The 24,401-nt window shown below is 48.5% G+C and overlaps 2 protein-coding genes across 8 annotated transcripts in view; one reads left to right on the top strand and one right to left on the bottom strand.

The window, feature by feature from the left end:
- NHSL2 (NHS like 2) overlaps nucleotides 1-24,401 on the bottom strand; it is a 241,104-nt gene that overhangs the window by 13,533 nt on the left and 203,170 nt on the right. Inside the window, exons 1-3 of one of the 7 annotated variants that reach the window (XM_037988919.2) lie at nucleotides 3,323-3,790; nucleotides 1,335-1,462; nucleotides 849-1,044 (exon numbers count right to left, since the gene is read on the bottom strand). The exons of 5 other annotated variants lie outside the window; for them this stretch is intronic. In XM_037988919.2, coding sequence (XP_037844847.1) covers nucleotides 849-1,044; nucleotides 1,335-1,337 — 199 coding nt within the window. In that variant the 5' untranslated portion in view covers nucleotides 1,338-1,462; nucleotides 3,323-3,790. Of the gene's footprint in view, nucleotides 1-848; nucleotides 1,045-1,334; nucleotides 3,791-24,401 lie in introns of those variants that run through there. One more of the 7 variants, XM_073013570.1, reaches the window with a different exon arrangement.
- Nucleotides 3,798-8,437, top strand: RTL5 (retrotransposon Gag like 5). Its single transcript, XM_007992050.3, has 2 exons — nucleotides 3,798-7,383; nucleotides 7,841-8,437. The coding sequence occupies exon 1, from the start codon at nucleotides 4,005-4,007 to the stop codon at nucleotides 5,706-5,708; it is 1,704 nt and encodes a 567-aa protein (XP_007990241.2). The 5' UTR covers nucleotides 3,798-4,004; the 3' UTR covers nucleotides 5,709-7,383; nucleotides 7,841-8,437.

Raw genomic sequence — 24,401 nt, forward strand, 5'->3', positions numbered from 1 at the left:
TCATCATCTTTATCAACACTTTCCAGCAGAGCACAGGCTGGCGCTGGCTCACAGGACCCCTCTGATCCCTTTAGGTTACTGAGATCATGGTTTCATCATGCTGTGTGGCCCTATCTCCTTCTCAAATGACTGGCCCTCCTTCTCTTTCCCTTACAGCTGATGGGGTGTAGATCATGGATTAATAGTGAGCATGGTATAGTGTGCCACATGCCCCCAGAGCCACAGCCAGCTGGGCTACATATAATACATCATGTTCCCCACTCTCAAAGTTGTACTGGGTCCCCTTTTGATCTTTTTGGCCTTAGGACCTTTCTACCACTTCTTTTCTTGAAAACTTGCCAAACAAGTAGAGGAGGCCCACCTTGCTAGAAGACTAGTGTCCAGTGAAAGTGCCACCAGGCCTTTGGTCTGTGCCCCATCCTCCCTTGTTACCACCAGCACTCCAGACCCTACTCTCCCGCTCCGACTCTTATCAGTGTACTCCAAACCCAGCTGTGGGCACAAGAAGTTGTCTTGCCCTGACCCAAACAGAACTCACAAACTTTAAGTTTCCATATGTGCTCTGAAGAGCACACAAGTTCATAAGGGTTTGAAGCTTTCTGTTAAGAAAATTTTGTTTGCTATCAAATAGTCTCAGTTAGGGTGGCAGTGCCAGGAGGGGGTGAAGAAAGAGCAGCCAGCTCCCCCTCTTCTGCATGCCTCCGTTCCCTGGCAAGAGCCATGACCGTGACAGCGCAAGGTGAGCCGGTAGCAAAGAAAGTCTCACTTCCCTCCCCCAACACCCAGTGCATTGAAGAAGATGGTCTGTAGAGGCATGAAGGGAAGAAGGCGGTGCTAAGCAACTCTACCAGAGATGTTGATGGGCACAATGTCAGACTGCGTGGAGCAAGGCTGAGGCCACCGCTTCTCCTCTAGGATGGGCAGAGGGAAGAGGTTATTCCAGGCAGTTTGCTTGTCGGCTGTGGTAGACAGGCTCAGGGAGGCCTCGGGGGCCCTCACACCCTGGGTGGTAGTCTCATCCTCGCTCAGGTGCCGTTTTGTAGGCTGTTGGGAGAGAAGGTGATGGAAAGGGTGTATTCCTGCCCGGTGATGAGCCAGTGCCCATAGGGTGGCTGTTTAGGCTGGGTAGTTGGAGACTTCGTCTGGGAGGCAGGAAAGCGTGGACAGGCCGCCAGGCCAGGCACCTGCTGTGCAGGGCCCATCCCAGTGGGGCCTCAGGGTAGCTCTGCTGGTGAGCAGAGGTGAGCAGCTTCCAGTGGGTAACGTAAGCAGCTGGAGGTCTCCTGTCAGTGGGTGCATGCTGGCTCTCCCAGGTGGGGGATGAGGCAACTCACCATCAATACAAACTCCAGACGCCTGGCAGACTGGGGCCTTGGGTTGGGGGTGGGCTTAGTGGCCTCATCAGAAGAGCGGAAGGTCTGCCCCACAAGTCTGGCCTCCGAATACTGTTCCTCATATTCTTCTGAAAAATAGCACAGTGGAGACACACACTCTAGGGTGCCACGGCCAAGTGCTGGGCCGGAGAAGGGCCGTGAGCCAGGGCTCCTGCTCTAGCTGCCAGGCCTGACTTGCATTTTCTTTAGGCTATTTCCAGGTGTTCGAGCCACTGGATTTGGAAATGGAAAAGTGCTTGCTTCCCAGGACCATGAGGGTCGAGGAGAAGAGAAAGTCAATACGTTCATGCTGTGGTGGTTTGGGGACCAAGCCCTTATCTCAATGACCCCCACCTCGAGTGCTCAGTTACGAAAAGAGGCTCAGAATGCAGACACCTTTTGCTACTTTGGACTGCGAGTTCCTCTCTTTGAAGCCCTGCAGCTCTTAAGGTTTTCTGCAACCCTACCAAGGAAATGACCTGTGTGAAGCAAGAAGAGATTTACACCAGGAAGTCCAATCTGGAGTTCTTTCTTGGATATCAAGAACTCTTACTTGAGCCTTTGTGGGCCGGGTTCCCTGCACCTTAGTCCCTCTGTGAGTGGTGTCAGGTCTAGGAGGGCTAAGGTGAAGGAGAGGGGAGGAGGAGGTAACAGCACAAAAGAGGCAGGAGTTCAGCAGCATCATCAGTGAATAAGGATGCACAAGATTTGAATGGGGTTGATTGAAGCGATGAATTTGATGAATACATGAAGAAAGTGAGAGTAGAGAAGGGACATTCATGCTGTATGTACACTGAACAAAGACTCTTAGAATCATAGAGATTTGGGGTTGCTCTTGGGGTTCTTTGGTCCAACACCTCATTCTGTGCCCAGACTCCCTCCTCAGCAGCCCTTCTAGGTGCTTCTTCAGCCTCAGCGCACACACCTGCAGGGAAGGGGAGCTCCCTCCCTCCCAAGGCAGCTCATTTCTTCCACGGACAGTTGGGGCTGTCAGGCGTGTCAGAAAGTTCTTCCTTATCTGGAGGTGGAATGTGCCTCCTTCTGGGTTTCCACCCACTGGTCCTAATTCTGCCATGGTAGCAACACAGAGCACATCGACTCTTTTTCTGCGTGGCAACTCCTTTGTTATCTGAACACAAGGCTCATGGTGTCCCTTGGCATCTTGCTTTTCGAAGGTTACCACTGCCCTGGTAGGGGGTGGGGGTTATGGCTGTCATCCCGTTGGTGGCCCATCAGCAGTTTTCTATTCGCCATTAGAGTTAACCTTTATTAGTATGGATAAAGGAGTGCTGACAAGACCTCTTTTCATGCTTAACATCCACTGAGCACCTCTTGGCAGGTGGGGAGGGAATCCAGCCTTGTGCCAGGTACTTCTGGAAACCCCAGGGTAGTAAGATGTGATTCTTTACATGGAGAAGCTCAGGCTGGTTAGGAGGACAAAATAGGTGACCCCTGGGTGCTGTGTATTGGGCTTACTTGGGTGAGGCAGTAGCTATCCAGGGGCGGTTATTGCAAGAGCAGAGTGAGTGAAGCCCAGAGTGGGAGATCCTGCAGATGTCCCCTTTGTCTTCTGGTGCCAGCATCCCAAAGGCATGGGCGATGTGGCAAGAGGGGGGCTGGAGGGAATGGGGGCCCACATTGTGGGAGTCTCCCACCCAGCTCTCGGTGAATGGTATGACTTATGGCCCTGCCTCAGTCTCTGTCCTTGTTTCCCCATGGGCTACTGAGATGAAAAAAGGGGGTGGGGATGGGGGGAAACAGCCCTGGAAATAGCCTCTTTCAGAATCATTAGGCTGAAAGGTGAAAGCTGGAAACTGCTTTGTCGATTGTTTTTAAACTGTTCTCTCTCTTTATCTTGCTGGTCCCTGTCCTCTTTCTTCTTTGCCTCCCTCCTGCCGCTGCGCATCTCGCCTCTGGGCTCCGGTCGCAGCCCCCCTCCCTCTCGGTACCTTGCAACAGGCTCTGGAGATTAAGCTGCGCCTCGCGAAGCAGCTCCTCTACACTCGGGGGCCTGCCCGAGGAGAGGAACACGTTCACTGGCTGTCGCCATGACGACCTCGAGTGGGCAGTCGCTGTCGCATTTTCCCGACCCGAGTTAGCTGCAGCTAGGGAAGGAGAGAGTCAGTGAGAGGCGCAGGCGAGCTGGAGGGGAGCGGCGCGCGGCGGCCAGTGGGCGACCGCAGTTCCCCAAGGCCCGCCCCTGCGTGGGGCGGGGGGAGTGCGAGGCTGCGCTTAAAAGGCGGGGAATCGGCGACCGCAAGATTTTTCCTCGACAGATCCTGCTGCAGTCTGCTCCCTCCCGCTCCGCTCGCCCCTGCCCGCCCGCCCGGTCGCCGCCGCCACCGTGTCGCCCGCATCTTCCGCCTGGCGCCTCCGGGCCCCGTGCCGCCGCCCGCCCTCTCCGGCCCCGGCGACGAGGTAACGCGCCCTGGGCCGAGCCGCCGGGCCCTCCGCCCAGAGCGCCGCCCTCCGAGCTCGCCCCAGTGGGTGTGGCCCGGCCTGTCCCGCGCCCAGCCGCGGCACTTTGGTCCCTCCCGCGCCCCGCCGCCGCATTTCGGCCTCCTCCGGCGGCCTGTAGCTCCCGTTCCTCTCTCCCCACCACGGAGCCCCAGGGCCCCTGAGCTTGTCGAGATGTCTGAGGCGGCAGGAAATCTCAACAGCCTCCGCATGGCGAATGTGGCCCTGCGCGAAGAATTAAATGCCCTTCGCGGGGAGAATGCCAATTTGGGCCTCCAGCTCGGGAGAGCCCTGGCCGAGGTTAATTCCTTGCGGGGCAATGTCTCCAGCTACATCCGCTGGCCAGTACCCATAGTGCCTGTCCTTGCGGAGGAGAACTTGGAGTTCGCGCTCAGTGAGATCGAAGCCATTCCCGGGGGAGAACTGCCCTTCTTGTGCCGGCCTGCCCCACGCGCGGAGCCCGACTGTATCTCGGATGATCTTTTGATTAACGTGATCCAGGATCGCAGCACCCCCGACGGGCCCGCTGATCCCCCTCTGCTGCCCATCCCGCCCCCGCCGGCGCTGCCTCCGCCTGCATCAAAGGAGCCGCCCCCGCAGCCCCCTCTGCCACCGCTGGAGTGGCCTGAGATAGAGCCCTTTTCAGGCGACCCAGTCTACCTGGCTGAATTCCTGATGCAGCTAGAGACCTTCATAGCCGACCATGAGGATCATTTTCCCGGGGGCGCCGAGCGGGTGGCCTTTCTCATCTCCTTTTTCACTGGCGAAGCCAAGGACTGGGCCATCTCGGTCACCCAGGAAGGAAGCCCCTTGCATGCCAACTTCCCGCGCTTCCTGGATGAAATCCGTAAGGAATTCTGTGGCCCCATCCCCCCACGTGTGGCTAAAAAGGCCATTCGCAAGCTCAAGCAGGGCCACTGTACCCTCGGCAGCTATGCAGATGCTTTTCAGTTCCTGGCCCAATTCTTGTCTTGGGATGACTGCCACCTCCAAAACCAGTTCCTCAAAGGCCTGTCGGAATTCTTCCGCAAAGAGCTCTTATGGTCAACAGAAATGGCTGACCTAGATGAGCTGATTCTCGAATGTGTGGAGATAGAAAGAAAAGTGCGCGTTCCCAAGCCTATCCCGCTCCCTGGGGTTCGAAATATCCTCTTCCCTTTTGCTCCCAATGAGGAAGAAAGTGAAGATGAAGAGTACTACAGTGAAGATGAAGACCAGGAGGCACGCAGGCACAGGCTTCACCCCAAAGACCAGAGGAATTGCATGAGGGCTTTTCAGCAAGAGATGAAGGAGAAGGAGGAGGAGGAGATGAAGAAGGAGGAAGAAATGAAGAAGGAAGAGGAGGAGAAGGAGGAGGAGGAAGAGGAAATGAAACAGAAAGAGGAGGAGGAGGAGATAAAGAACAAGAATGAGGAGGAAGGAGAGAGTAAGGATGAAGAAGATGAAGATGAGGATGGGGGCCAGAAACCAGAGCAGGAGCCACAGCAGGAACCAGGGACTGAGGAGACCTATGGTGAGGTGGAGGAGGAGCCACTGGATGAGGCCCAAGATGATGATCTAGATGAGCTAATGGAGATGGAGCCAACCTTTGTTCACGCCTCATCCCAGACTTCTGGCCCCACAAATGGTTACTACGCCGAAAACTTCCTGGGTGCATCGCCTCCCATAATACAGCCTAGCAGACGGAGGAACCAGAATCGAGTCCCACTTCTGGAAGGCCTTCCAGGCACCAATTCACCATTCTACAGCTCCCCCCCACTGATTCGCCGCACAGGTCGCTTAGGGCAACGCCAAGTTCGAAGACGCCCCCCTGTGCTTTTCCGCCTCACTCCGAGACAGGGGGGCCACCGAGCTGCTCGTGGCCGAATTCGAGTGTGAGTGCTGGGGCCAGATGGCCACCCAGAACACACCCTTCTTTTGCATCCCCTACCCCTGCTATTGCTGCCATACCTGCCCCATTTGCTGACCAGGACTTCAGGGAGTTTCAGACCTGCAGAACCTGAAGACGACCTGCAGAATTCCAGACCATCTTGCAGCCATGACCAGAGAGTAACATGTGCTCAACCAGGGCCACCTGGGAAAGGAGGGATCAGCAATAGCTGCCCTCTTGGCATGTACTCTGCTCAGTCCTGCCACGAGCTGGAGAGCAAGTTTCTGGGCCTGTTCCCATAAATGAACTGGTCACCCTCTTGTATTTCCCCTCTGGTTGTTCCTAACCCGCACCTCTCCTGCATTTCTTCACCCTGTGTTCTACAGTTTTATTCTCTGACTGACCCACCAGGACTTCAGCCAATGCCTCACTGATCTGCCCCAATGAGCAAGAGGACAGGCTACCCTGAACTCCTAAAGCCAATGAGGCCAGTTGCTAGATATAAGCAGGATGGTGAGCAGGATGGTATCCAGAAATGTCCCTAGAAGCCTACACTAGTTTCATGCCACACCTCCAGCAGAGGACCTGGAAGAGGACCTGACATCTAGCCCAGTGAGAGTGTGCAAAACCACATGTCAAATGGACAACTTGACCGACATTTGCCCTTGACTGACTGTGCAGGCTGGTTCCACTTACAGCACTTGAGTCTACCTTTGCATAGATTCCTGTATCAGGGCTCTTGGACTGACTTGCCACATCTGGAGCCCTTTCCTCTCACCACATTGCCCTCCTGGGCACCCCTGGTGGACAGCACCCAACATTGCAGGCTCCACCACTTTCCTTGATGTTGCCTAAAGGGTAGCCAGTTAGGGTTTGGGGGAGGAGGAGGAGGAGGAAGAGGAGGAGTAGAAAGAAGCAGCAACGATCGTTCTGCCATTGTAAAGAGTGACTATTTCCTTAGGGATGGTGGTCTTCTCCCCTTGCCAGGCCTTGGACTGCAGCCTCCAGTCAAAGGTCTTTGCAGGACACTTTCTATCCTTGGAGTTGCAGAGGAGGACTGATTGGCCATTCCTTCTGGGACAGACAGAGAGAGGGCCCATGGCCTGCTCTGAGCTCCCTTCAATTTCAAGGAACCCTTAGTTCTGAGAGGAGAGAGGAAGGCTGCACCCACCGTGGCCTCACAGCTGGGACCCCTTCATGTCTCTGACATGGGGGCCAACCCCTGGCCTGCTGCTGTGCTTCAGTGACACAGTAAAGCTTAAGAGGGTGGCTGCCTCCTAGGAACTCCTGGGACTTCTGGGTACAAACTCAGGTGCCCTTATAAAGAGACCCGCTGCTTGCCTTGAGTCCAGAAAGCACTGCTTCTGCAGTGAAAAACACACACTATGTCAGTTCTGGCCACAAAATGCCAGCCAAATCCACTGCTGGCCTGAACTGCCCCTGGACACTGGACTTATTGCACAGTGACTGGCAGCAGAGCAAGTGCAGCCAGGGTTTGTGGCCAAAGGAAAGAAAGCATAGTAAATTCAACATCTGTTCCTCATGGGAGTCTGACCGATAACCTCAGGCTGACCTTAGGATCTTGGGCCTGGAGGCAAGAGGAAAGAGCTGGAGAAAGAGGAGTGGCAAAGAAACCCAGTCCTCTGACTGGTTTCTGGTGAGGTCTCTATTCATCAGTGGGAGGTAAGATGCCCTTTTCATTAGCGCTTTTGTTTCTCAGCCTGGGGATCAGTGGATTTGGGTTCCTATAACCTGTTGCTACCTTTTTAAAAGGTCCCCTCTCTCCAAAGAGAAAAGTAATACATAATCATTAAAGAAAGTCTGGAAAATAGAGAAAACTATAAGGACAACTCCCCCCTCCCCCAGACATTAAGAGTCCCACCACACAGAGGCAAGCACTATTAACACTTTGCTGCCTTCCTTTCTAGTGTGTTCTTGCTATGTCTTGTCAAACCTGAGCTCATCCTGCCAGGTCTTGATCAGCAGGATTTAAAATGGCTGCCACCTGTGCAGTCATGCATACTGAATATTCATTTAAACATTCTCCTAATTTGTTGGACCTTTCAATCGTCTGGTTTTCCCCATCCCCACCAGGGCAGGGGTAAACAACTTTGTAAAGAAAATTTTGTCTGTTTTTCAGCTGATTTTGTCTGATTTCCTCAAGAACGTATTCCAGGAGGAGACCTGCTATTCTTCGAGGGGACCTGCTATTCTTCGAGGTGGTGGACCCTGTTTGCTGATGGTCGACACTCTGGCCCTACTACCTCATGTCCCTGTGAGGAGTGTGAAGGACGGGTGCCTTAAACCCACACTTCCAGGGGCCCTTCAGCACAGGTCCTGCCTGTTCCCATGGTGCTTCTCACCCCGAACCCTCAGAGCCACAGCCAGGGACAGAGCAGATGAGCAGTGAGCTGGTTTCCACCCTCTGGGGGCAGGAGGGGCTTGGGCTTCCCTTGGACCCTCTTCCTTTCTCAGATCTTCAATATTTATTGTGATGTAACGGCCATAAGAGCTGTAAGAGGAACTGTGGGCTTTGGGAGCTTTCTTGGGTTGAAAGAGGGGTGGGGGGAGGGGAAGCATGCAGGGGTATGAAGGCAGCCCAAGGTCTCCCAGAGGCTCGGGAGGAAACTTGTTTAGAATACATGTGTTATTGTTGCATTACTGTGTTGTGAAGATAAGAAGCTGCTCTGTATGCTAAAGCTTTCTCTCCTCAATAAAAATATAAAGGGTGTGTAAAGATTGTGTCTCTTTGTTATTGAGCAAGCATAGATGGGTACAGAGTAGGCATCGGGTGCTTCCAAGGTCCCCTGCCGGAGTCAACCTACCCTGAAGTCTTGAAATCCTTAGACAAGGAAACCAAGGGCCGGTGTGGCTCAAGGGACCTGCCTACAGTTCTGTGCATTTGTGGATGGCAGAAATTGCTGGGAGGGAAGTGGAAGCACTGGGCATCTTGAAAAGTAGCATTCGTTCTCCCAGGGACTATGGGTGGCCCAGCCCTACAGGCATGCACAGGCACGCATGGGACTTTGAGTGAAGGAAGAGAAAGAGACCAGGTGGGATAGGGAGGGCCCTTCCGCTTTTTGGCACTAGGTGGCGCTATGGGATACCAGTGAGTTAGCTGGTGAAGATGAATCACAAGTCCCCAGAGCAGTCCACGTAAGAGGCCCTCCAAGCAAGATCTCATGGCTCCTCACAGACTGTGGGGTCACAAGAAACTGAATCCCATTCTGGGATTTGCCCAAGTTTCCCAGCATGAATTGGACTTTTTTTTTTTTTTCCCAGGGGAAGTGGGTGGTAACATTCATTAAGCCTCTGCTACTTTTGAGTGCTATGCCAGGCACTTCACATCTGTTACCTTATTTCATTCTGATAATGATCCTGGGGGAAAGAACTAACTACCCTTACCCTCATCTTAAAGATGAGGATGCTGAGGCTTAGAAAGAAGTCACTGGCCCAAGGTTGACAGCTAGCGAGTGGCTCTGTCACAGCCCTGCAGCTGCCCATTAGCTCTGAGGACACTTAGCACCTCTCTGCCCCCGCTCTGCTGGCCCTGTAGTCTAACATGGCCAGGCTGGTCTCCTAGTTCTGCCCTGTCCTACCCCCCCGCCGCCAGCTTGCAGGATTCCAGTGGGGGAAACAAACCCCGCTTCAGAGGCACATTTGCTTTGTCCCTTTAACAGGAAGGGAGGGAGGGAGGGAGGAAACCATGGTGTTTCTGACCATGTGCCAGGCACTTTCACCAACATCATTTCATTTTCTCTCCACAATTCAGTGAGGCAGGTGATGCTGTCTCTAATTTTAGAGCGGAGGGACCTGAGTCTCAGAGATATTAGATCATATGGGGGACTCCAGGTCTTCCTGACTCCCAAACCCATATACACTCTTAACTCAAATACACCGTGCTTGCTGTCTCCCAGTAGAGACTCCTGACAAACTTAAAGTCTCAGCCTGTCTGGATTCTGGGTCTTTGCTAAAGCAACGAAGCATGCATCAGGTGCACTATCTCTGGAAGCTCTGGGGGAACTAGCCAGGTGGCAGTTCTGAGTATGTGGTTGACTGCCCCTTCTAGGGAGGGACAGGGTTATGGGGTCGTGGGCTTCATCAGTGAGCACTGGGACTACCCATTACTCTTCAGGGGGCCTGACAAGGTCTCCAGCACCCAGGGGATTTCTCATGACATCACAAGTAGTGATAGGTGAGCCCAGATTGTGTTATGGCCAGAGAAGGTGGAAAAAAGTCAGATAGAGTCAGCCTTGCCCTAACCCTAAAGCTGGAAGCACTGTGGGAATGGAGAAAAGAACCCTGGATTCCAGTTCAGCCTTGCTGCTGACTCTATATGGGCTCTGGCATGAGTCTCATCCCCTCTCAGGCCATGGCTTCTTGATCTATCTAGTCACTGTTGAGTCCTTGGGGCCCAGCACACTACTTGGTACACAGTAGGATCTCAATCCTAGTTTGGTACGTAAATGAAGAAGTGAGTGAATAAATGGGCCACTGGATGGAGACCTAGAGGCAGCCTGCTAAGGGCATCTGAAGGTGGTACGAAGCTTGGAGGACTAGAAGATCTCCTCTAAAAGGGAATGAGGGGCCGAAAAACTCTCCCTAACCTGGAAAGATGCACTGAAATAACCTTTACCAGGGGCTCATCTGAGATCCTGCAGTCAGGTTCAGAAAAGCAACTGCAGAAGCCTGAGTGGGGGAAGATGTGGCTTAGAAGAAGCTTGTGAAAATGAAAATCTGAGGATGTGAATTGACAGGAGATTGGTCAGAATCACAGACTGATCTAGCTGTCAGATGCGCCAATGCTTTCCTGGGCTGCTGCAAAAGCAGTGTGGAATCCTCGAGATGGGCAGGCCCACCTGGGGCCCTGGCTGCCCTGTGGAAGGGGACAAAGCCACACCTCACAGAAGCCCTTTGGCTTGCCAGGAGTAAGAAAACATCAGAATGGAAGGAAGGAAGGGAGGAAGGGAGGGAGGGAGGGAGGGAGGAAGGAAGGAAGGAAGGAAGGAGGGGAAGGGGGGCATTAGAGGGGTGACAAGGATGGTGAGGGTCCTAAAAACTCTCCCCTGGGCTGACCAATGGAGGAAGGCAAGGAAAATCTCGCTGCCTGTGAAACAGCTGTAACTTCCCCACATTCATTCTGCAAGTGAGGAAACCAGTCAGGCAAGTGGCTTGAGGTCCCTTGCCCCATTTGCCGAGTTTGACTGTGAACCTCAGCAGTTTGACATCCAGAGCCCGTGCTCTTAACCTCTACTCCCCACCTGTACCCACGCCATTGGAAACAGAATCTCCAGGAATTTTTACATCTAGAAAGCTCCCTAGGCAATTCTAACATCCAACACAGCCCAGCCTAGAGCAGCATAGAGCCTTGGGAACTAACTAGCCCAGGTGACATTTAATGGTCAATTTGGTTCTGAGCCTTCCCCTAGAGTTCCCTGGAGCAAGAACCGACCCACAGATCCAGTTCTAGCACAAAGTAAGTGATCAAGAAACATAGCATGCGCGACAATCCCTCAGCAGGTACCATGGTCTGATGTGAGCTTGCCCCTCCTAGATACCTGCCTTAGACAGCAGGTGACACCCATTTGAGAGAGATGTGCCACAAGGTCGGTGCAGAATTCTGTCCTTGAGAAACCAGGTCCATAGGAGCCAAAGCCTGTGCCCTTGACCACCAGAACTGGCTCCTGAGGGTGGGGGTGGACTCTTCCAGGGGATAAGGAGAGGCATTAATCAGGCAAGAGACCACCCCCTTAATGGGAGGTGGGGAGTGGGCTCCACCTCCGGCCAGCACTTCCTGTATCCTGCCCAGACTAGGGAAAGCTCTGCAGGCCACTTCTCCCCAGGGACTCCAAAGACAGAAACACAAATACCAGGGCTCTCGGTTGCCCTGGTAACAGCGGGACCTACTTGGAAGAAAACAGTTTCTTAAAGGCTTAGGAGGGTGGATATTTCCTTTGACAGAGAGCAGGCCCTGACCTGCTCCCTGTGTCCCCTCTCCCATTCCTGCCTGCCACACATGGGGTAGAGCAGGGCCCCTCGCCTCAGCAACTCTCCTGATGGGGGGTGGGGGGTGGTGTGTTTGTGTGGGAAAGTAGGGCCAGGGCTTTTTATTCTGCTCTTGCAGTGGGCTGTTCAGGTGAGAAAGAGGCTAAAATGGAAGGTGTCAGCAGGTGAACTCATGGCAAAGGTCCCACGGCCTGGGGAAACCTTGCCTTGTAGGATCTCCTCACACGACCAAGCTAGAGAAGGGCAGGTGCCCCCAGTGACTGTGGTCTCCTTCACCTCTTACATCATACAGATGAGGCCTGTTGGCTATGAGGCTTGCCAGAAAGAGTGTCCTCAAATTCATGACCTCTCCACCCACAGTTCAGCCCCTCCTCCTCTCTCACCTGGGCTACTGAAGCAGGCTCTAGTCTCTGCCTGTTCTAATAGGTCCACCTTCAACATGCCTGGGGATGGGGGCCATAGGCCTTTGAATTCACACACCTGGCCTTGCTGCTCCTGTACAAAACCCCTCAATGGCTCTCCTTCCTCGTGGGAAGAGTTGTAGACCTAATTTTGGCATTTTCTTTCCTATCTGCTTATTAATTATCTATGCCATCTAATCTGCCTATGCTATCCTTCTTTCCTCTTCTACTCAGCCCAAATTCCAGACATCTTGAATTCCTTCCTGCTTCTCTGTACCTACCAGGCCCTTGCATGCCTCTGGGCCTTTGCACACTCCATTCCCTCTCCCTTAAAAATTCATGAACACTCCTGGCCTCACTCCAACTGGCAATCAATCTTCTCCTCAGTTCCAAGACCACTTCCTCCACGAAACTGCCTCCACTCCCCAGAAAAGCCCCTGCCCTTCTGGGTTTCCCCTCAGGCCCTCTAATCCTGACCCCACTGGCCTGTGAGGCTTGAGATCCACTTGGGAGCAGAGGCTGGTCCGTGACTCTAAAATGAGTTTGTTACTGCAAGACTGTGGTTCAGTGGGAGAACATGGACTTGTCCTCTTTGCAGATGAAGGCTGCATTGGCAATGGCCTTTGGAAGGAAGACTGGCCCCCTGAGACCTGGCTGAGGGCTGCTGGTATACACGTGGAGCTGGGAGCTCCCCAGATAAGGTTGGAGGTGTGGACAGTAGGGACAAGCGGGGGAAACAAAGCAAGAGCTTGCAGAGCTGCTTGTTCCTTCCCAGCGAGCACCCCATTGATGGCTTCCATTTCTCTGAGGGCCATCACCTCCTCTCAGTAGTGTGCTAAAGAGTGACCTCTACTGGGCTTGAGAGTCACATAGACCTGGCTTTGAACCCTGGCTCTGCCACTCCCTTTCTGTGTTCCCTTGACTTGGTCATTTCACTTCTCTAAGCCCCAGTTTCCTTTTTCTGAAAATTGAGATAATAATAGCATATATTAATGAGATGATTGATATAAACCAGCAATAACAACAAAAATAACTAATAGTGCTTACCATGTATTGGGCATTAAGTGGTTTACATTTCTTAACCCATTGAATCATCACAACCCTATACAGTAGGTAGTGTCATTATTCCCCCTTTTGCAGATTAAGAAACTAGGCACAGAAAGTTTTTCCTGTCCAGTGTCACAGCACTAACATGCAAGTGCTTTTGACCCCTCCAGTAAGATAGGCAAAGTTCTGTGTATCAGAAGTGAGGCCCATGGAGCAGGAGAGTTCCAAGATCCAGGACAGGGTCTTGGTCTTTTTTAGATCATGGACCTTTTTGACAGTTTGGTGAAACCTCTGGATCCCTTCTCAGAATAATGTTTTCACGTGCATAAAATAAAATACATAGAATCACAAAGGCAAACAATCATACCGAAATGGTTAGAAAAATATTTTTAAATTTTGTGATCTAGTTATATTACTACTTTCATAATGCATTTAATCATAATATTTAGTGGCAATTCTATAGATTAGAAATGTTGAAGTGGTGATGAACACAAATGATTTTTTGAGATACTTACAACTGTAATGTGATATGAAAATATTTGTGATTTCTGTTGGTGATAAAGTCACAGATACCGCTAATACTACTGTGGTTTGTCACCTACATTCCTAATTTGAGAAAATGCTAAATTGTTGTTTTCGTGGAGAAAAGATCAAATAATCTTCCCATCCAAGTTTGTAGATCCTCTAAATTCTCTCCACATACCCCTTGGAGGTCCATGGAGCTCGAGTTAAGAAGCCCTGACCTAGGGTGTCAGAGAAAAGACAATGGCAGCGCTGTGAGCTATGGGGACAAGCTGGGGGCTGGCAGAAAGACAAGTGTGTGGTTCCTTTTTCAAGAACTGTTTACAGAAATTGTGAAGTCTGGCAGCTCCCTCTTCCTCTTGGTCCTGAGTCAGCAGCCCAGGGTGGGGCTGAGGCGGTCACACTTGGTTTGAGTTTCAAGCTCACCACATACTCATCCCAAAGAGTTGATTTGTTGCCATTTCCTTACCATGGAAATGTTGGTGGACTTTGCTCCATTTTAAAATGGGGACCTGCTTGCACACACAGATTTTTCATTAGTCTGGAAATAATCTTTAAGTGGACATGTGGCTCTGAGACATCTTCCGAACTAATGAATGCTTCCACACTAGCACCCTAACCAGGCTTAGGGCTTGCAGAGGGAAGGGGAAAGGTGACCAACTGGGCCAGGGACCCCAAAACACTAGCCAGAATCAGCACTTGCACAAATCCCCAATGCTTTTTCCTGACTTCCTGACTTTACCATCTGTCAGCTGAGTCCCTGCCAAATAGGGAAGCACAGTCCTGGGTGCCGTGACCAAGGAGACATATGGTCTGAACAGGAGCAGGCCTCTGCTTTTCTAACTTGCCTCTGTTCCCATTCAAGACCCAAAGCGAGTGGCACTCATGAAAAGCAGGCCCCAGGCGTATCCACAATGCCTTGCGTGGGGGTCCCAGCTAGCCAGGGCCTGCTGCCTTCTGCTCTTCCCCAGGCCCTCATATTTAGTCAGAAATGAGCAACACTTGGCTGATGGCCATATACTAAAAGGGCTGCAGCTTAATTTCCGCAGTGAGAGGGTAGAATTTTGACAGCCTTATGCACCATAGCCACTGGCTAATAAAGAAGCTGGTTCAGAATGAATCTGCCTCAGTTAGCTGAGGAGACATAACAATTTGCTTTGGAGGTTCAGGCTGAGAGCTCCACATGCAGGAGTGAAGAAAAGACTCATTTTCTTGACTGTAAAAGACATATATGTATGTTCTTAGGTTGGCCAAGGCTCTCAAATATAGGCAGAAGGAGGTGGAGGGCCAAACGGGAATTCAAAAGAAATTCGGTTAGCTAGATTGACCAAGAATCAAAGAGAGAAGACCCCAATTACAAAAATCATAGGTAAATGAGGGGACATTATAATTACCCTTACAGAAACAAAATGGATTGTAAAGGAATACTATGAACAACTGTATGACACTAAATTAGACAACTTAAATGAAATGCTTAAATTCCTAGAAAGACACAAACTATTGAAGATGACTGGACCCCAAATAATCAAAACCCCAAATAAACAAATAACAAGCAAAGAGATTGAATTAGTAGTAATCAAAAGTGCTGACAAAGAAAAGCCCAGACATAAATGACTTCATTGGTGAATTCTTCCAAACATTTAAAGAAGAATTAATGTCAATTCTTCACAAACTATATAGGGGAGGTAGTACTTCTCAACTCATTCTCTGAGGCCTGGATTACCCTGATACCCAAACTGGCAAAAACATCACAAAAAAACTACAGACCAATATCTCTTATGAGTATAGATGCAAAAACCCCCAACAAAATATTGACAAACCAAATCCAGCAACATATAAAAAGGATCATACACGATGACCAAGTGGGATTTATCCTGGGAATGCAAGATTGTGTTAACATTTGAAAATCAATTAATGTAATACACCATATTGATAGACTAAAAATGATTTGATAAAATCCAACACTCTTTCATGATAAAAACTCTCAACAAACTAGGAATAAAAGGAAACTTCCGTCACCTGACAAAGGGCATCTATAAAAAACCAACAATAACATCACAGTTAAAGGTGAAATACTGGATGCTTTTCCCCTAAGATCAGGAACAAGACAAGAGTATCCACTTTCCCTACTTCTGTCCAACATTGTACTGGAGGTTCTAGCTAGAGCAATCAGACAAGAAAGAGAAATAAAAGGCATATGGATTAGAAGGGAGAAGTAACCTATATTTGCAGAGATGACATAATCTTGTACATAGAAAATCCTAAGGAATTCACTAAAAAACTATTAGAACTAATAATTGTGTTCAACATGGTTGCAGGGCCATGAAATCAATTTAAAAATTGTATTTCTATATGCTTGCAATGAACAACCTGCAATGAAATTAAGAAAACAATTCCATTTACAATATCATCAAAAGAATAAAACACATAACAATAAATTTAACAAACGTGGCGTGAAACTTGTATGCTAAAAACCAAGAAACATGATAAAAAATTAAAGGTAGAAACAAACGGAAAGACATGTTCATGGATCAAAATACTTAATATTGTTAAGATGGCAATATTCCTCAAATTGATCTACAGATTCAATGCAATCCCTATCAAAATTCCACTTTATTTGTAGAAATTGACCACCTGATCCTAAAATCCATATGGAAATTAAGGGGACCCAAAACAGTCAAAGCAATGTTTAAAAAGAACAGAGTTGGAGGACTCACACTTCCCAATGTCAAACTTTATACAAAGCCATAGTAATCAAAATAGTGTGTTGCTAACGTAAGGATAGACATATAGATCAGTGGAAAGAAACGGAGAGTCCTGAAATAAATCCACACATCTATGGCTGATTGATTTTTGGCGAGGGTGCCAATTCCATTCAATGACGAAAAGAATAGTCTTTTCAGTAAGTGGCGCTAGGACAACTGAATATCCAAATGCCAAAGAATGAAGTTGGAATTCATTCTCATATATATACAAAATTAAACTCAAAATGGGTCAAAGACCCACATGTAATGACTAAAACTATGAAACGTAGAAGGAAACACAGGTATAAATCTTTAAGGCCTTAGATTAGGCAGTGGTTTCTTAGATATGACATTAGTAGTGCAAGTAACAAAAGAGAAAAACAGAAATTTGACTTCGTCAAAATTAAAAACCTTTGTGTCACAAATAATGCCTTCAAGAAAGTGTAAAGAAACCAGGCACGGTGGCTCATGCCTGTAATCCTAACACTTTGGGAGGCTGATGTGGGAGGATCATTCGAGGCCAGGAATCTGAAACCAGCCTGATCAACATAGCAAGACCCTGTCTCTACAAAAGGAAGACAAAATTAGCTGGGCATAGTGATGTGAACCTGTAGTACCAGCTACTTGGGAGGCTGAGGCAGAGAATTGCTTGAGCCCAGGAGTTCGAGGCTGCGGTGAGCCATGATGGTCCCACTACACTCCAGCCTGGGTGACAGAGACTATCTCAAGAAAAAAGCGAAAAGGCAGCCTACAAAATAAAAGAAAATATTTGCACATCATATGTTTGATAAGAGACTTGTGTCCGAACGTATAAAAATATCTTACAAATCAATAATAGAAAGACAAATAATCCAAATCAAAATGGGCAAAGGATCTGAACAGACATTTCTCAAAAGATAGTACTATGTAATCTTTTGATTATGTGGTAATGGCCAACAAACACGTGAAATGATGCTCAACATCATTAGTTATTAGTTATTAGGGAAATGCTGATAAAAACCACAATGAGATCCCACTTCACACCCACTAGGATGGCTATAATAAAAAAGTCAAACAAATGTTGGTGTGGATGTGGAGGAAGTGGTACCCTTGTGTTAATACATTGCTGGTGGGAATGTAATGTGATAGAAAACAGTCTGGCAGTTCCTCAAAATGTTAAACACAGAGTTACCATTTGGCCCAGCACTTCCACTCCTAGGTATGTACCCGAGAAAATTGGAAACCTATGTCTACACAAAAACTTGAACATGAATGTTCATAGCTGCATTATTCACCATACCCAACAAGTGGAAGCAATCAAAATGTCCATCAACCAGTGAATGGAAAATTAAATAAATAAATAAATAAAAATGTGGTCTATCCATACAATGGAATTATCCAGTCACAGAAAGGAATGAAGTACTGACGCATGCTATAACATGGATGGACCTTGAAACATCATGTTATGGAAAGAAGTCAGTCACAAAAGGCCACATAGTCAGTGATTTGATCCTATGGCATGTCCAGAATAGGCAGATCCATTAAGACACAAAGTCGATTAGTGGTTGCCTAGGGCTAGGGAGGGGATTGAGGGGAAATGGGGAGTGACTGATAATGGGTAGAGTTTCTCTCTGGGATGAAAAAACGTTCTAAAATGGATTGTGGTGATGGTTGTGCAACTCTGAATATATTAAAACCCAGTGAATTGTATGCTTCAAATGGGTGAATTGTGTGGTTTGCACATGTTTTTGTCTTAATAAAGTTGTTATCAGAAAAGAACCTTGGTAAGTCACAAACATACCACAATATCACACTCAAGCATCAAAAGAATGGCCACAAAATGTGATCAAGGCAGCTATGATAAACTGCAGAAATTCTAGTGCATCATACTAGATCCTATAGTGACTATGTATCAATAGATATGCTACCATTTAAAAGTAAACTGGTTACTGGGATGCAAAGATATATACTACAGAGACAAGCCCCGTACTCAGACCTCAGTAAACTCTTACTAGACTGTCTTTGTTCTAGTTTAAAGGGGAAAATGGGGCTGAGAGTAGCATGCATAGTTGGAGTTTCAAGCTCACCACATGCCCACCCCAATCATTTGACCTGAATCTTGATCTTGAAATCAGCTTTCCTGGCCCTATGCCAGGATTTCACAGCCCAATCTGTAGGACCCTGGTACCTATAGATATGTAGGTGGCAAAATGGAGATAAAAACTCACTGACTAGTTGTACTTATCCTTTATAGATAGAGATTTAGTTGGCGCTTTCAAAAAATGGTCAGACTTTCCCACAACAGCTAGTCAAGTCTCTCAGCTTCCAAGACCACCTTCGTTCTCAGCTGGACTCTTTCTCCCTCCCCGAGGATGAATCCATTGCCTAGACGCCGTGAGCACCCCCTAGCTGTCCTCACTGGGGCCAGCCATCCTTGCTACTGTTATTAAGCATCCTCAGGTGGACCACACTCTTGCTCACGTCTCTTCCCTTCTAACCTTGAGGAATCTTGAGCTTCATTTTGCTCCAGTGTAACCTGATGAGCCCAGAACCACGCCCCTGCCCCTGAGTGGAGTGGGGACCCACGGACGCAGACTTTTATCATGAGTCCTCTATAGTAGTCTCTACTTCAACTCTGTCCATTGCTTATCTTGTGATTCAATATGTTATTCTTGTCCATCTGAATTTATTTAATATTTGGACCTCAAAGATCTATTATGTTTAACCACATTTCAAAAGCTTGTGATTAAAGAAACCATCCGTAATTTCACCTTGTCCATGTGCATAAGTATTTTTACATAAGTACAATTGCAGTAAAGATACAATTTTGTGCCACATATTTTTTTAACTTATTAAATCACAGGAAACTTTATGATCCAGTTAGAATTACTGTCATACTGAGGGAGCAGGCAGAAGTCCCAGGCTCCATTATTTCCAGCGATAACAGTTGTTAACATTTATATATATATATAGCCCTTACTACAGGCATTGCTCTAGGCACTTGACAAATTTAATCTTCATGACAGCCCTATGAAGCAGGTACTATTATTTTCCTCATTTCACAGATGAAGAAATTGAGACACTGAGAGGTTAGATGGCTAGTCTGAGATCACAGCTACTATAACCCAGGCTGCCTGGTACTAGAGTTTGCACTCATAACTCCTTTAGGGGGTCTTGAGCTTGAGTGCGTGCATCAGAATTCTTTGGAGAGCCTGATAAAACAGGAATTGCTGCGCCCCAGTCCTAGATATTCAAATTGAGGAGGTCTGGGGAGGGCCCAGGAATTTGCGTTTCTAACAAGTTCCCAAGGTATGCTGCTGGTGCAAAGATCACATTTTGAGAATCACTGCCCTACACTACACTAGTGGTTCACATGTTAGAGATACCTGGAACCCAACACCAGCCCTTACAGTGGCCAGGAAGGGAGCATTCCTTGTCATCTGCCTTCTTATTTCCTTCTATCACCCTTCCCCCAACAATGGCAGGAGGTCCACTGAGCAGTTGCATATCACAAGGGGGTTGTCTTATCCATGCCAGCCCCAGACTCAATTAGCTAAATGCAATCCCATCCATTAAAAGGCCTGATAAATCAGCCCCTGGCTGTCAGGCTGCCCCGGCCGCTGCTGAATTAATGCCTGTGCTGTCACTTGCCTGGCGCCTGTAGCCAATTGATCTCATAGGTTAATAAGATTAACTCAGGATTAACTTAGTCAGTCTGCCTGCAGCCTCTCACGCCCCCCGCCCCCCCAAACTTGGGGAGGTTCAGGATTGTCCTTGGTGGGAGGAAGCTCTGCCTTCCTCCAAACACAGCAGCTTTTCAGGATAGTAAGGGGCCCTTTAGGTTGCATCAACTGAGTCAAATTTGACTTTGTAATCTGCAGGATTGGGACTAGCTCATCTGAAAATGGATCGCTGGACATGGAGAACAAACTGGTTCAGTGTTAATGAGGAGGAATGGATTTATCCATCTGACCACAACCCAAATTGCTTGAAAGTTTGGGCAGCTGTGTTAACAGGGAAAGAAGTTGGGGCATGGAGTTGGACAGACCTGGCTTTGAGACTCTGCCTCATCACAACCTCGCTGTGTGTTCCCTCTGAACTTAGCTTTCTATGTCGACAAAATGAGGCCAATAATACTTCCACCCTGTCTGCATTCCAGAGCAATTAAAGAATCATAAATTGGCCTATCGCTTCTTCAAAGGTCACTGCCTGAGAAGACAAATCAGGAATGGAGATCAGAGCTCAGAATGGAAGATGAAGCCAGGTTTCTGAGTTCAAAGATGAGTTCTTCCTCTTCCCAAATTCCCCTCGTATCTGCCCATTGACTTGCCTTTATGGAGGTCACCTCTGCCAAACAGTCCTCTTATAGTGGACACTGTGATGTGCTGCCAAGGTTCCACCTCAGGGATAAATGACTTATTCTCTTAAATGTTGGCCGAGCTGCCAGAAGGCATTTTGTTGTTAGCCCTCTTTGGGGATTACCTTGTCCAGTGTCACATCTTGCCAAGGTGGCTCCCTCACCTCAACTCAGGGCAGCTCTGTGGGGTTTTCTCAGCTCCAGAGCTTCCCCTTTGGATTGACTGTGGCCTTTGTTGCAGTTTACGTTACCGCCTCTGCATAATCCTGCCTCCTCACCCACTTTCCACAGTTGTGGATCCCAAGAGCCTCCCTAACAAACTTCCTGCACACTAATCTCTGCCTCAGGGTCGGCTTCCTGGGGCTTCCAACCTCCTCTGGCAGGAAGGGCCCTTTGCAGTTTGAGAGGCGCATTGACACACGCTGTCCTGTGGGCTGGGGCATAGCTCAGAAGCCTGCTCCAGAGAGGAGGCTGCTGCTACCCTTCCCACTCCCTTTGCTTGCTAATGGCTTCTAGGCAATTCCCTCTTTTAAAAATTGTCATGCTTTTCTGTTATGCTTTTCTTTTTTGTTCTTATCATAAAAGTGAAACATGCTTATCATAGTTAAAAATCAGAACATACAAACAAACAGAAAGAGGAAAAGAACATTCATAATCCTATACACCAGAGGCAACCATGGCTGATACCTTGGGTATATCTTTCCAGAAATTTTCCTATGCCAAACAAAGATGGAATCATACTGTAAACACTGTTTTGTGGTTTACTTCAACTCTCTCTCGTTACCACAATAACTATTTTCTGCCAGCCGTGTTCAGCCTCCCTTTGAGAATGGGAAAGTGAAGACTCAGAAGCCTGTAATCCCAGATACTTTGGAGGCTGAGGCAGGAGAATCGCTTGAACCCAGGAGGTGGAAGTTGCAGTAAGCCGAGATCCCGCCATTGCACTCCAGCCTGGGTGACAGAATGAGACTGCGCCTCAAAGGAAAAAAAAGGAATGAAGTTCTGATCCAGGCTACAACATGGATGAACCTTGTAAACATTACACTGAGTGAAAGAAGCCAGTAACAAAAGGCCACACATAATATGACTCCATTTCTGTGATATATCCAGATTAGGCAAATCCATTGAAACAGAAAGTTGATTAGTGGTTACTAGTGGCTGGGGAGAGGTAGGGGTTGGCAAAAGTGGAAAGTGACTGCTAATGGGAAAGAGGTCTCCTTTTTGGCATAATAAAAATGTTCTGAAATTAAATGGTGACGCTTGTGCATATCTGGGAACATTCTAAGAGTCACTGAATTGTATGCTTTAAATGGGTGAATTGCATGGTATGTGAGTTACATCTCAAGAAAGCTATTAGTAAAGAAAGAAGTAAGTCACATCCCGTTGCTCCCCAGCACATCTTCCCATAGATTCTCATCACACAGGACTAAAATGCAAAGTCCTTACCATGATCTATAAGGCTTGAATGATCTGGCCTCTGCCCCTCCTTGCTTGCTGGCTCTTTTCTTATCACAGGGGCCTTCTTGCTGCTCCTCAAACATGCCAGGTCCATTCCTACTTCAAGACCTTTGAACTGGCTGTTCCCTCTGCCTGGAACACTCTTTTCCCTGATTTTCACATGGCTTGCTTCCTTCCTTCATTTGGGTCTCTGCTCAAATATCACCTCTTCAGATAGACCTCTGATCTTGCTATGGTGTCCTGATCCTAGTCACCCTAGCCACATGACTCTGCTTGCTTTTCTTCATAGCACTTGCCTTACTTGAAGCTTTTCTTGGTAAGTGGTTTCATTGATGACTATCTGTTTGCCCTATCCTGGACTGTAAGCTCCCTGAGGTCAAGGACCTTGTCTGTCTTGGTCACCAGCATATCCACAGTGCTTGGCACATGGCAAGTGGTCATTAAATGCATGTTGAATGAATAAATGAGTGAATCTCACTTCAGCCAACTGTCTTTGCAAGTATCCACTCCTGCTTCTGAGGAGGACTGAGTGTGAGTATGTCAAGGGGTTGTGTAGCCCCTCCCTGCTGCTAAAATGCTACTACGGAACTGCTGCTGCTGCTGCTGCTGCTGCTGCTGCTGCTGCTGCTGCTGCTACGGCTGCAATTCTTTAATTTACCTTATACTTACTTACTGTGGGACTTTGGACAAGTCTCTTCACTGAGCTAAGACTCAGTCTGTATTTGCAAAACTGAGATAATAATAATGTCTCACAGGATTGCTATGAGTGTGTCCAGTACTTCTTAGCTCAGTGCCTGGCTCACAGTAAAGACACAATAAAGAGTAGCTATTGTTGTTATTTAAGCCTCCCACCTTTCCTTAATTCCAGGAATTTGGGATACTCTTTTTGCAGCAGAGTGGAGGACTACTTGTACACCCAGACAGTGCTGGACCTGTGGTCTGGACATCCTCCGCCCAGTTAGCTATCTTTCCCACATAATCCTTTATGACCTCAGCCTGCACAACCGCAGGCTCGGCCCCTGAGAGCAGCCCCCAGCCACCCTGCACAAGTCCACCCGGGTAAGGTGGCTGGATGCTCAACTGGCCTTCATCCTTCTTTTCCGGGCAGAGTCGGGGGCAGGGAGATGCACTCACAAACTGTTTTCCACTATTCTGAAAATTCTCGGTCCCAAAACATTGCACATAACCTCCATGGCCAAGTTACTTTCCTAATTCCGGTTGCCATAACAACACGATTTAATGAAGGAGCAATTTTTTTTTTCTTAAAATAATTCAACCCGTTTCCATATCAACAGGGGTTTATTTTGGTTCCACATGCAGCAAGGGCTTGGTAGCCAGCACCTGACAGCACCTTCTGCACTTTGGGAGGAACTCGGATTTCCAGGGGGCAATTTGAGGTGTGGGACAGGGACTGTGGTGGCCATGTGTGCTGAGGAGGCCATGGCCTCAGTAAAGAGAGCAATCAACAGTGTGGGCACCTCAGAAGTTCCTCCTTGGGGTTTTTTTTTTTTTTTTTTTTTTTGGTGGGAGGATGGAAGAAACAGGGAGGGGACAAGGCGTTCAGCATCCTGTCCAAAGTCTAGGGCCTACAGAAACCAACTCCCTGTTGCTGGGCCTCCCTCACAAGACCATACGCCAGGAGGAGAGTCCCGGGGCTGGGGTTGGGCCTCTTTGTTGGAAAGCTTGCTGGAGGGGGTCACGGCAGGGGACAGGGCTGCACAACATGCATAGTAAATGATTCTATCTGTGCCTAAGCTGGCTGTATATGACTAGATTCCTTCACAAATTTACTCATTCAAGAAACATGACTGAGTACTTACTAGGTGGCTGGTACTGTGCAGGGGGCCTTGAGGACACAACGGGATACAGTCCCTGTCCTTAGGGAGCTCCCAGTCTGATGATGAGGAGGTCATTCTCAGAGGCTGTCCTCTAGGCCAGTGCTTCTCAAACTTTTTGTGCATATGAATCACCAGATCCCCTGGGGATGTTGTTAAAACGTGGGTTCTGGCGCAGTAGGTGGAGTGGGGGTGTGTGCGCTGAGATTCTGTATTCTTAACACTCTCGTAGGTGCTGTTGCTGCTGCTGCTGCTGGTCTTCATACCTCACTTTAAGTAGCAAGGATCTAGGCAACTAAGAAGTTGGTGGAGGAAACACAGGACCAGAGGAAAGCACTTCACCCCTCTGTTC

The sequence above is a fragment of the Chlorocebus sabaeus genome, chromosome X (genome assembly GCF_047675955.1).
Source record: "Chlorocebus sabaeus isolate Y175 chromosome X, mChlSab1.0.hap1, whole genome shotgun sequence".
Classification (NCBI taxonomy): domain Eukaryota; kingdom Metazoa; phylum Chordata; class Mammalia; order Primates; family Cercopithecidae; genus Chlorocebus; species Chlorocebus sabaeus.

What these genes read in the sequence shown, in the direction of transcription:
- RTL5 (XM_007992050.3), top strand. Translation starts at nt 4,005, where the DNA reads ATGTCTGAGGCGGCAGGAAATCTCAACAGCCTCCGCATGGCGAATGTG.